This window comes from Telmatherina bonti, assembly GCF_933228915.1.
Source record: "Telmatherina bonti genome assembly, chromosome: 9".
NCBI classification, from domain to species: domain Eukaryota; kingdom Metazoa; phylum Chordata; class Actinopteri; order Atheriniformes; family Telmatherinidae; genus Telmatherina; species Telmatherina bonti.
In genome coordinates this window covers 5,392,565-5,404,395 of record NC_136627.1, presented here as the reverse complement: position 1 = coordinate 5,404,395, position 11,831 = coordinate 5,392,565, and the positions used below count along the sequence as shown (strand labels likewise).

At 43.9% G+C, this 11,831-nt stretch overlaps 1 protein-coding gene across 1 annotated transcript; it reads left to right on the top strand.

Moving 5' to 3' along the window:
• Positions 1-2,542: 2,542 nt before the first annotated feature.
• LOC306760808 (carotenoid-cleaving dioxygenase, mitochondrial-like) lies at positions 2,543-10,626 on the top strand (the record flags this gene model as incomplete). The annotated part of the gene is made up of 12 exons (XM_079246803.1): positions 2,543-2,579; positions 2,654-2,852; positions 2,924-3,135; positions 3,215-3,330; positions 3,483-3,585; positions 6,917-7,045; positions 7,292-7,452; positions 7,532-7,699; positions 7,773-7,910; positions 9,286-9,468; positions 9,555-9,665; positions 10,510-10,626. The coding sequence occupies 12 exons, from the start codon at positions 2,543-2,545 to the stop codon at positions 10,624-10,626; spliced, it is 1,674 nt and encodes a 557-aa protein (XP_079102929.1).
• Positions 10,627-11,831: the final 1,205 nt, after the last annotated feature.

Below are 11,831 nucleotides of genomic sequence, written 5' to 3'. Positions count from 1 at the left end.
GCATGAGCGCCGCACGGCGGCTTCTACGTCCAGTGGCTCCCCGGGGTTACACTTACTTCACTTCCTCTACTTCCTGTTTGTCTCACTTTCTGGACCCATTGCATTCCCATCCATGTCCTTCACATCTATTTGTGATAAGGAGAGGAAGAGTAATTCAGCATGCTGGTTTTAAAGACACGTTACCAAACTTTTGCCATTTTCCCACCACTCACCCCTTATCGACAGATAAGCTGGCATCCATCCTGCATCCTACCTGACCCGTTAGCTCTCTGCAGCCAGCAAAACATGATCTCACGATGACTCTTTTGTCTTTCTTGATTTTAATCGTGCATTTCTTTGCTGAATCATCTACGATGCGTTTTCCAAACAGCCAGTTCCTTATTATACCATGAAGTGAAACTCTGCTGCAACGTCATGTAGCGTCTCGATTGGAAAAAGTTGTATAGTGTTGGGTTTCTCAGCCTCTGGACGCTGTTGGGCAGCAGCGGCTCCAGAGATACACATGATGGATGGTCACTGTGTCATTGGAAAAGTCTGAAACACTGAGTTTTAGAGTCAGAAAGTTACATAATGCGTCTTTAACAGATTTATTTGAACAAAGCTGTAGATAGTGAAGACTCAGAGTCCAGGTGGTGTGATGAGCAGACTGGTTCTGTTAGAGGCAGCTTTGGCTCATTGGGAATCAGAAAATGTAGCAACAATCCCGCTGTGAATGCAGCTCAGCCTGAGGTTTACAAGGTTCTTTCAGGTCCTGTCTTGATGGTTCCATACCCTGGTCTCTTGAAGACCCTCGTCCTTAGTCTCCCTGACCAGCTCACTGCTTCGCTGTCCCAGATGTCCACTCCGCCTCTTCCTTCCTTCAACCTCTTAAATCCTGTTAACCACACACAGTTGTGGTGTTGTCTTTGTCCATGTAATCCTGTATGAAATGTCAGAACATAACTGTGTTTCTGCAAAACGAGAAAGTGTGTGTGACCCGGTCCTTCCTCATAGTTACAGATGGGTGATACAAAACCATTCAAACTTTTCTCCGTGAGAGGCTTCATTTTCTCCAGTTTATCACCTCAATAAGAGGAGGAGATGAAGTCCATGTTCAGGACTGATGGCTCTGCACGAGGAAGAAGCTGTGCAGAAGTTTTAGATCTGCAAGTCCGCTATCTATAAAACTAGAAAATGCAGAAACTTAAATATAAATTCATGGATAAAACTACTGAAAAAATTTCCATTTTCATTTTGGTGGTAAGCCAGACGTGCTGCAAGGACACATCAGTTCTGCATGGAGACAGGTTTTTTGTTTGTGCATATTTATATGTAATTTTAAAGATGGTTTATATTGAGCTTTATTGCTAATGGCTCTCAAAGTGCTTACGTTGGATCCATTGTTCATCCTCATGCATCCTTGGTGACGGTAAGCTACGTGTGTAGCCACCCTGCCTTGCTTCATCCTTACACACCTACACACTCTCTAAGATCTGCCGATCAGCTGCTCCTGATGGTGCCAAGAGCAAAGTAGAGATCTGCCTCGGCTGTCACTGGTCTTGTGGACCAACCTGCCTCTCTGTACAAGTCAGACGTTTTAAAATCACTCTGAAAACCAACAGTTTTTCTTTTTAACCTTCTTGAGATTACTTTTTAATATTTCAACTTATTTAACTTATCTAATTTTTATTGTTAATGCTTTGTTGCTTATTCTTTTAAATGGTTGTTTTAAAGTGCTTTGTAAATAAGTTGGATTGGACAGCTGTCCTGTAAAAGACTGATGGACACCTGGACTCTCCGACCACTACCCCAACATTCATACAGCAGCAATGTCGACCCTGCATAGATGACAAGGAGAGCGGGATTCAAACCACCGACCTTCTGGTAGTTTTTCGATCTTCTCTACAATCTTGAGTCACTGCTGCAGTTGTCACACAGAAACTACATGAAATGACTTTCAACGTCTCTGTATTGCTGGAAAACAAAGGTAGACTTTGTCTTTCTTGAAGAAGCCACGACTCTGCGGTTCAATTATAAACATGGCATTTAGATAGCGTGCTCCATATGACCTCCGTGCAACCTCTCATCCAACAATTATACCTCACTTGCACTTTCACAGCTTCCACTATTACATGCACATACTTTTTGTATAGGTATAGACACTCATTTAATTTCTGCAAACTCAGACTGGGATTTTCCCTGATGGCAGAAAAACATTTCAATTGCCCTCATTATTCCACAAATAAACAGATTTATTTAGGAAAAAAAAGCTTTTTATGTGGATCTATTAAAAGCAAAATCCCTCCCAGCATCACAAACTTGAGCTGGATAAAGAGTGGATTGAAAGGAAAAAAATTTACCAGTTGATAAGAAGATCAAGTGATTATCTCTGTGAGCAAGTAACTCCTTATTCTGTCTTGGATCAGTGTCCTTGTTTGGTGAAGGCTTACACAACCGTGAAACGAGTGCTGGTTGCATCCTTGGGGTCTTCTGGGAGGGAGTTTCCCTCAGACGGATGGTATAAAGCTGCAGATGCAACAGCAGCAGCTACACAAGACCAACCATGAACTCCATCCAACATCAGAAGCTCGGCTCTCCAGGTCAGACCAGCCTCACACCCATGACTGGGTTGATTGGTGGATGCTTTTGTGAATCAAATTTCTTCTCTCCACAGGAGCCAAAAAATCCAAGTCTAAGAAGAAAATCATCCACTTCACAGACGTACACGGTCTGCCGTGCATTGAGAACATTGTGACATCAGTGGAAGACACTCCTGAGCCCATCAGCACCGTCGTCACCGGCACCATCCCAAAATGGATCAACGGGAACTTCCTGAGAAACGGACCAGGGAAGTTCGAGATTGGCAACCAGAAGTGAGTAAATCCAAATTTATCCCTCCATCTAAAAGCAGAACTGAATGATGGAGCGGAGTCTTTCTCCTCAGGTTCAACCACTGGTTTGATGGGATGGCTCTCCTGCACCAGTTTAAAATCTCCAGCGGGCAGGTGATGTATAAAAGCCGCTTCCTGTCAAGCGATAGTTACCAGTCCAACAATGAGCACAACCGCATCGTTGTGTCCGAGTTTGGGACCGTCACCATGCCAGACCCCTGCAAGAACTTCTTCCAGCGATTCCTGTCCAGGTTTGAATTACCCAGTAAGTACTCTGTTGCAGCATAACATTGCCACGGAAACGTCATCATGGACGAAAAGTAGTATAACTTCTTTCCCCTCAGAGCCCACAGACAACGCCAACGTGAGCTTTGTGACCTACAAAGGTGATTACTACGTCAGCACAGAGTCCAACATTATGCACAAGGTGGACCCGGAGACACTTGAGACCATCACAAAGGTAAGACTTTGTCTTGAACATGGATTTTAGTTTTACTGGCAGACGATTGGTGAGGGAAGCAGCTGACATGGTGCCGTTATCTGATGAATGAAAAGCGTAAACTGGAACACAACAAGCATGTTAACCCACATCTAGTTTTTATTGGTTTGCAGGTGGACTGGAGCAAGTTCATCGCTGTAAATGGAGCGACCGCACACCCCCACAACGAACCCAACGGGACCACCTACAACATGGGAAATTCATACACGCCTAAAGGTATTCCAGCCTCCATTTTAATTCAGCTGTTATTAACCTTCTAACACCTGGATTTTTACTCCCAATAAAAACTTCATTTTTTATTGTATTTAGTTTAGTTTACTTAAATGTAAAATAAAAAAGACAAATATTAAATAAACTAAGTATATAATAAATTGATAAATAAATATAAATGAAGATTTCAAATGAATAAAATTAAAATGATTAAGACCTTTTTCATCAAGGGCTGAACAGTAATGTTATATAACTGAATATTAAATTAAATTAATCAAACTAAATAAATCAAATTATTTAAAAAAAATTAAAAACAAAAAGATCAGAGCTGTGAGGTGCTATTGTTGGAAAATCCAGCATATTTACAGTAATATTTTATGTTCATTAATGTGCACTGTCACATTCAAATCAACTAAATAATCTCAATGAATCATGTGCACCTGCGATGGACTGACAAGCTGTCCAGGGTGTACCCTGCCTGTCGCCCAAAGCCAGCTGGGATAGGCTCCAGCTTCCCCGCGACCCTGAATTGGCATAAGCGGTTCTGAAAATGAATGAATGAATGAATCATGTGCACTTTGAGTGAAAAAGGTTGAATAAATGTTTGTATTTAAGTTAAATCCATGTTAATAATAAGATAAATATGTGAAAGCAGCAATGTGCACCATTGTGTATACTTTTATTTAAAATATAAATTAGAGGTTCAAAAGTCTAATAATTTATTGAGATTTTTTCAGATGGTGAATCGATAACTCCCATGAAGTAAAAGTTGATAAGAGGCTGCAGGTGGCGTAGTGGTTAGTACTGTGGCCTCACAGCAAGAAGGTTGCTAGTTTGATCCTTGCCTGGGGGGAGGCTTGGATAGTGGCCTTTCTGTGAGGAGTTTGCATGTTTTCCCTGTGTGTGCATGGGTTTCCCAGCCAAAGACATGGATGTTAGGTTAATTGGTTACTCTAAATTGCCCATAGGAGTGATAATGAGTGGTTGTTTATCTTTGTGTTGGCCCTGCAATGGACTGACAAGCTGTCCAGGGTGTACCCTGCTTTTTGCCCAGAGTGCTGGGAAAGGCTCCAGTTTCCCTACGACCCTTAATAAGACTATAAAAACCTAGAACAAAACTGCACATTTTCAGTCAGAAACCAGTTTATCTGGTCTCCACATCAGCCTCATTTCAGCAACAATCCACCCTCTACCAGTGTCTTTATCACTTTCTAGACATAAAACAGTTTACCTGTTAGAATGATGATGGTGATGAGGAGGAAGGTAGTGTCATGTGACTGCGTTCCAGCGAAACGGAGAGGTTGGTGGTCTGACATTATTTTAGCTAAAACTACGCACACACCAACTTCCTGCTGCCTTCAGGGACATTAGGTCATCTCAGTGAGGTGAACCTGAACTAGTCATGTGAAGCATCATCTCAAGTTTCTTTAGCATCTTTATGAACATAACATAATGAAATTTATTTTGTTATTTTTAATTCTGGCAGTCCTGTCCTGTCCTGCCAGCCGTTTCAATTTGAGAGTTACCACCGGAGCATTAACATCTGCATTTCATCGGCTGGAGAAGTGCATAATCACCGGATGTATTATTTCGGTGATGTTGTTTTTCTTAGCCATGAATATGTTGGTGAAGACAGCAAAGGTGGGATGCAGAGCCCCCTCACCAACTACGGTTTTCAGCAGCCCCCCATCAGAGCATTTATAGATGATCTGACAGTGGCTTCAACATCAGTCCTAGGCTTCAGATGGATCCTACAAGGCCTTGGATGTCTTATCAGCTATGCACAGATGTAAGGTGTCAGACCAGTTTCTCTTCTCAATAGGGGGTGTTCAGATTCCATCTGAGAGAGAAGCCTTTGAAGAGCCTGGGAAAGATCTATAATGGCATCTTAAAAGATGCTGCAATGCTCCAGACAAAATCAAAGGAGTTAGATACCTGGTTAACAGTGGTGGACAAGTCTGTGCGACCAGGCAAGTTTAAAGCCTGGATTTACCAGTATGGCAGTTTGTCACAACTCCACTGGCAGCAGCTGGTCTATGTGCCAATGACCACCATAGAGTGCTTTGAGAGGAAGGTCACATCTTCTTCCGGAAGTAGTTGGGCTTACCACAGAGCCTCAGCAGCATTGGCTTGTACAGAAAGAACACCAAGCTTAAACTGCCCCTCAATAGTCTGACAGAGGAGTTTATGGTTCCCCGAACAAGGGAGGTGCTGCTGTATAGGGACTCTAGGGACAACAAAGTCCTCGGCAGGCATTAAAGTGAGAACCAGCAGGAAGGCCCATGAAGGAGTTAGTCAAGCTGAAGCATGGCTGCGACACCAACAGGAACAGTGGCATCTGAACAGGCAGGTCTTGGGAGCATTCCAAGGCCTAAATAAAATCAGTCCCAAGGAAAGGAGAGGCAAAAGCTCCTCCAAGAGGAGGTCCGGGCAGGGGTGGAGGAAGCACGCTGCAGTCGGGTAGTAGGTATGCGGCAGCAGGGCGCATGGACCCGTTGGGAAGAGGTAGTTGACTTGAGCATATCCTGGACAGAGCTATGGAGATCTGAGCCACACCGGATCAAGTTCCTCATTCAGTCAGTGTATGTTGTATTTCCAAGTCCGTCCAGTCTCTTTCGCTGGGGCTTGGCAGAGTCTCCACTGTGCTTTCTCTGCCAGAAACCTGGCATTCTGTGCTGTTACCTGCGAGCTGTTGCCCGCGAGCACATGGAGAGGGGCGATACCCCTGGTGTCACGACCATGTGCTGCGGGTCCTATTAGAGGTGAAGGGATTACCGCCAGCAAACGCCAAGACCCAACAAGGCAAATCATTGCCTTTGTTAGGGCTGGGGAGAAGCCACAGCAGAACTGGAGTCAATCGGGGGGCTGTTGCCATCAGCCATCAGACTGGCAGCTGAAGGTCAACCTAGTGAGACAGTTCAAGTTCCCAGAGAGCATCAATGAGACCAGAAGAGGAAAGCCTCAAAAGCATCAGACACAGCAGAGAAAGCGTAGAGATGGCTGTAGATCGAGCGGGCGGACCAGTGGCTACAGGCTACTTACACTTAGACACAAGGCTACTTGATCAACCCTGGTTGGATCACCTAGGCGAGGGTGTCTGTTGTGAGACCCGAAACACCCAATACACCTGGGATACAACAATGTGTTAATGTGTCTAAGTTATACCAAGAGTGTTTGCTGTAACAATAATTCTACAAACACTCAAATCTATAAACTTCATTTTTCCGATGAGGAGCTATATTAACTGGATGTACTTACGGTAATGTGCAGCAGCAAACCTATCCTTGCTACATGTCCAATCATCTAATCAGCACTGCGTTTGTGTCTGCTCTGACAGGAGCATACTACAACATCATCCGAGTGCCACCAGCCAAGAAAGGAGAAGGAGAAACCTTGGAGGGAACCACGGTCCTGTGTTCGATTCCCGCAGTGGACAAGATCAAGCCGTCCTACTACCACAGTTTTGGTCAGTAAAAGTCCTTCGAGTAATGTCACTTTTGATCTACGTTATATCTTACTATCCTATTGCTGCACTGCGTTATACGTGAAGAAAAGCAGTCTAATCATCAACATGAATAATTGATAGATGAGCTAAATGATGTATTGGTTCATTTTGAGCCAGTGAGCCTGCAGGGAAGATGAACTGGTTTTATCTGAACTTGGAACCAGAGGTGTTTCCTTATAAACGACACCCTACTTTATTCCATGACAGCGATGTCTGAGAACTACGTGGTGTTCATCGAGCAGCCCATCAAGATGGACCTGCTGAAGATTGCAACAGGAAAGCTGACAGGGAAAAGCATCAGCGACGGCTTCTCTTGGAACCCCAAACTCAACACCATCTTCCATGTGATCCACAAGCAGACAGGAGAGGTGTGGTTAGAGCCCTAACTTGAGGCCTGTTTATTCTTGTCACAGAGAACACTCGAACATTTTCATCCCTGTTTTCCAGCAAAGCTCCATCCAGTATGTGGCCAAGCCTCTGTCGACCTTCCACCAGATCAATGCATACGAGGACGATGGCTTCCTGGTGTTGGACATGTGTGCTTCAGACGACGGACAGGTCATCTCAAACTACAACGTCCAGAATCTGCGGAAGTGTGGCGAGGCGCTGGATGAGGTGAGCAGGACGAGTCCAGTCTGGCTTCAGCTGTGAGCTGGAGCCGATGATGACATGTACGTTTCTGTGAAAGGTCTACAACACCCTGTGCAGAACCTTCCCTCGACGTTTCATTCTGCCGCTCAGAGTGGACCAGAAAGCACCTTACAACCAGAACCTGATCGACCTGCCTAACACCACGGCAACGGCCATCAGGATGGACAAGAACAAGGTGGGAAAGCTCCTGTGGGTTAAAGCTGTTGTCATAAACGTTTCTGCAGAGTTCCTATTTGGGTAATGTGTAACACCAAGCGGTGACTGATGTTCACTCATTAAATATCATCCACTGCACTGGTGTTTCCTTGGGCCTCCTAGTAAGGCCATTAACCAGAACGCAGCTACAGCAGTTTTCACTCAAAATGCCATTTTAACATTTATACTGGTTTTTTAGTCAATCACAGAGTAGAGGGACTACCCTGCTGATGTCTACAATCACAGAATCCATCAAAGATCAGAGAATATAAAACTAAACCAGGACTCAGTTCAGATACTCTGCGCCAGAGAGTCCAGGTCAGAAACTCCAGCCCAGAAAGTCCAGGTCAGAATCTGGGTTAGAGAGTTTAGGTCAAAGAGTCCAGGTCAGACTTCAGGTTAGAAACTCCAGGCCAGAAAGTCCAGGTCAGAATCTGGGTTAGAGAGTTTAGGTCAAAGAGTCCAGGTCAGACTTCAGGTTAGAAACTCCAGGCCAGAAAGTCCAGGTCAGAATCTGGGTTAGAGAGTTTAGGTCAAAGAGTCCAGGTCAGACTTCAGGTTAGAGAGTCCAGGCCAGAAAGTCCAGGTCAGAATCTGGGTTAGAGAGTTTAGGTCAAAGAATCCAGGCCAGACTTCAGATTATAGTCCAGGCCAGAAAGTCCAGGTAACAGTCTGGGTTAGAGAGTTTAGGTCAGAGAATCCAGCCCTGAGTCTGGGCAGGAAAATCCTGGTCATAGTTAAGGGCAGGGATCCTCAATCCAAGTCCTTGAGAACAGGTGTCCTGAAGGTTTTTCAAGCGTCCCTCCCAGCAACACACCTGATTCAACTCAACATGTTCTTGGCAGACATATGCAGAGCTTGTCTGGTGTGTTCCAGGAGGGACACTAGGAAAACCTGCAGGACACTGGGCCTTGAGGACCAGGATTGAGGATCCCTGGTGTAGGCCATTGACTCCAAGCCAGAATCCATGCCGGAGTTTGGGTCAGAGAATCCAGGCCAGGGTCTCGGCCAGAAAGTGCATGCCAGAGAGTCCAGACCAAAGATGGAGAAGCGGGCTAAATTTGCTCCTGGAGAGGAAACTTTCACTACAAGTGGACATTTTTAGATCTTTATTAAAATCCTGTTTTAGTTCCAGCTTCTATAAATCTGCATCATACCTGATCACTGATCTGCCATTTCCTTTCAGTTATTTTACACGATTTTATGATGACTTTATATTTTTTATTAAGTGTGAATAACAAACTCATGGTTCTGTTTTTCTTTATATCTAGTTTACTGTAAAGCACATTAAACTGCCTTTATACATGAAATATTCCACATAAATAAACTTTTCTTGTATTTTTTATTGTGTGCAGGTTTTCTGTACCCACGAAGACCTGCATGGGGAGGATCTCCACCAGTATGGGGGTCTGGAGTTCCCGCAGATCAACTATAGCAAATACAACACCCAGCCCTACCGCTACTTCTATGGCTGTGGCTTCAGACACCTTGTAGGAGACACTCTGATCAAGATGGACATCCATGGGAGACAGATGAAGGTGCTGTAATGTTTCAGTAAACATTGTCCAACCATCCACTGGGACCAGGAACAGTTTAACAATCACAATGAACTTGTTTTTCTCAGGTGTGGGAACATCCTGGCCTTTATCCCTCTGAACCCATCTTTGTAGCTTCCCCGAACGCTACCGAGGAGGACGATGGTGTCGTCCTCTCTGTGGTCGTAACACCAAATAAGGTGAGTCAAACCTTCTGGAAAGGGTTTGAGCTCCTAGATGGTCTTCCAGTGAAGGGAAGTGCATATTTTTAAGCTTGGCCGCCTTGAAATAGCCAGATGTTTCCGTCCCAAAGTGGTTCATTGATTGGCCCTACAGAAAAACCACGTGTTGCCCATATGAACCATATCTAAACCATAAGTGAAGAATGTGTGCATCTCATGTGAATACATGGGGCTGACACATGTGAAGAACATGGAAACCACATAAACATCACATGTAGTTCATGTGATTCATATGTGTTTGACACATGGTTTAAATGTCAATCACATGTGAAGAACCATCTAAATGTTACATGGTTTACATGTGAAGCATAAGTAATCTACATATGAGTCACATGTTCTTTATATGTTGTTTGCATGAAATTGTTCCTGAAACCACATGTGAACCATGTGCATTTCACAAGAGGTTTTTCTGTGAGTCTAGTATCACTGAGCATCTTTGCTAGTCTGAAAGGTTTGTATCATTATTTCCACAAAAAGCCTATTTTCATTAAATCCCACAATTATTTAATATTTTAAACAGCCCTTTAAATGAACTGAACACAAAACCACAATAAATAAATCAAACAGAATCTGAATATTCTGACAAGCTTGTCATGACTCTACACCCCCTTCCTTCTTTTATATAATGGTATGATCCCAGTCTTTCCTTGCATGTGGTTGGCTGTATGGTGTGCTCATCAAAATAAAGTCCCGCCCCTTCTGAAGATTCATAACTTTCAGAAGGGAGTCAACTTCTGGCAACAGACTCATCACTATTGATTCAAACATAAACCAACGTTATTTACCCTGTTAATTTTTCCAGGACAAGAGCACATTTCTTCTTGTTCTGGATGCGAAGACGTTTGAGGAGCTGGGTCGGGCTGCAGTTCCTGTCAACATCCCGTATGGCTTCCACGGAGCGTTCAGCCCCTCAGCATAGACGTGTGGGGAGCTAAAGACTCCCACTGTGAACATATTCAGATTGAGTTTGTTTCCATTTAGGTCACTACCCAAGCATGTATTCATTTTGTCCAGCATTTGACTGTTTCTATCATAATACCTAATTGTACAGATGTTTTTCTACACTTCAGTCTTTGTATTTGAGTGTTATCCCATTTACACCTCAGCAGTTAAATCTTTTTTCTGCAGACGTCTCCTATTGGTATTTTCATATACAACTGTAATATAACTCAGATAAAACATTAGGTCTCAGTTTTATGACATTTTTATGGATGAATAAAAGCATATTTAGTCAGAAAGTTAATTAATGACTTGATCAATGTGTTGGCTGACATTGTACATTTTTGAGAAATACTGTAAACAAATAAAATAAACAGTCTTGAAACTCCTGGCTGGAAGTTTTTCCTTTTCATTTAATACTTCATTTGATGTATAGCCCTGGATGACTCCTGAAGTTGTTTTTGGACCAGAGACCCCCTTCTTGGTTCTGGTTCTGATGAGAATTATCAACAGAGATGCTGAGTAATGAGAAAAAATTGCAAATCCATTACGATATGCAAACTGGAATGGGTCCTGAAAGGTGTTTACTTGCTTGTTGAGGTGAGCCAGTAAGAGTCTCTCCAGGACTTTCATGATGTGAGATGTCAGGGCAACTGGTCTGTAGTCACTTGGTTCAGCTGGTTGTGTTTTTTTAGGCACTGGAACAAGGCAGGAGGTTTTCCACAGCACTGGGACTCTATTTTGTCTCAGACTGGTGTTGAAAAGGTGCTGGAGAATCGGACATAGTTGTTTTGAGCAGGTCTTGAGAACTCTGGGACTGACACCATCTGGACCTGCAGCCTTGTTCTGGTTCAGTTTCTCAAGTTGCTTCTTAACCTGATTGCAGGAGACAAACAAGGTGGAGGTCTCAGGATGTCCTGATGTGGAGGGAGATGAAGCTGTGTTCTGGTCCATGACTGAGCTGCAGGGTGACAGATTGGAGGCGTGACAGGAAAGCAGTGGGCTTATGGAGGGTGTGTGGTCTGTTGGGCTGGAGGTAGGGGGTGAACTGAACCTGTTGAAGAATATGTTCAGCTCATTAGCTCTGTCCAGACCTCCATCAGGCTGGTCCCCCTTTAACTTGAAGCCGGTGATCTTCTTCATTCCAGACCACACATCCCTCAGGTTATTCTGCTGGAGCTGACT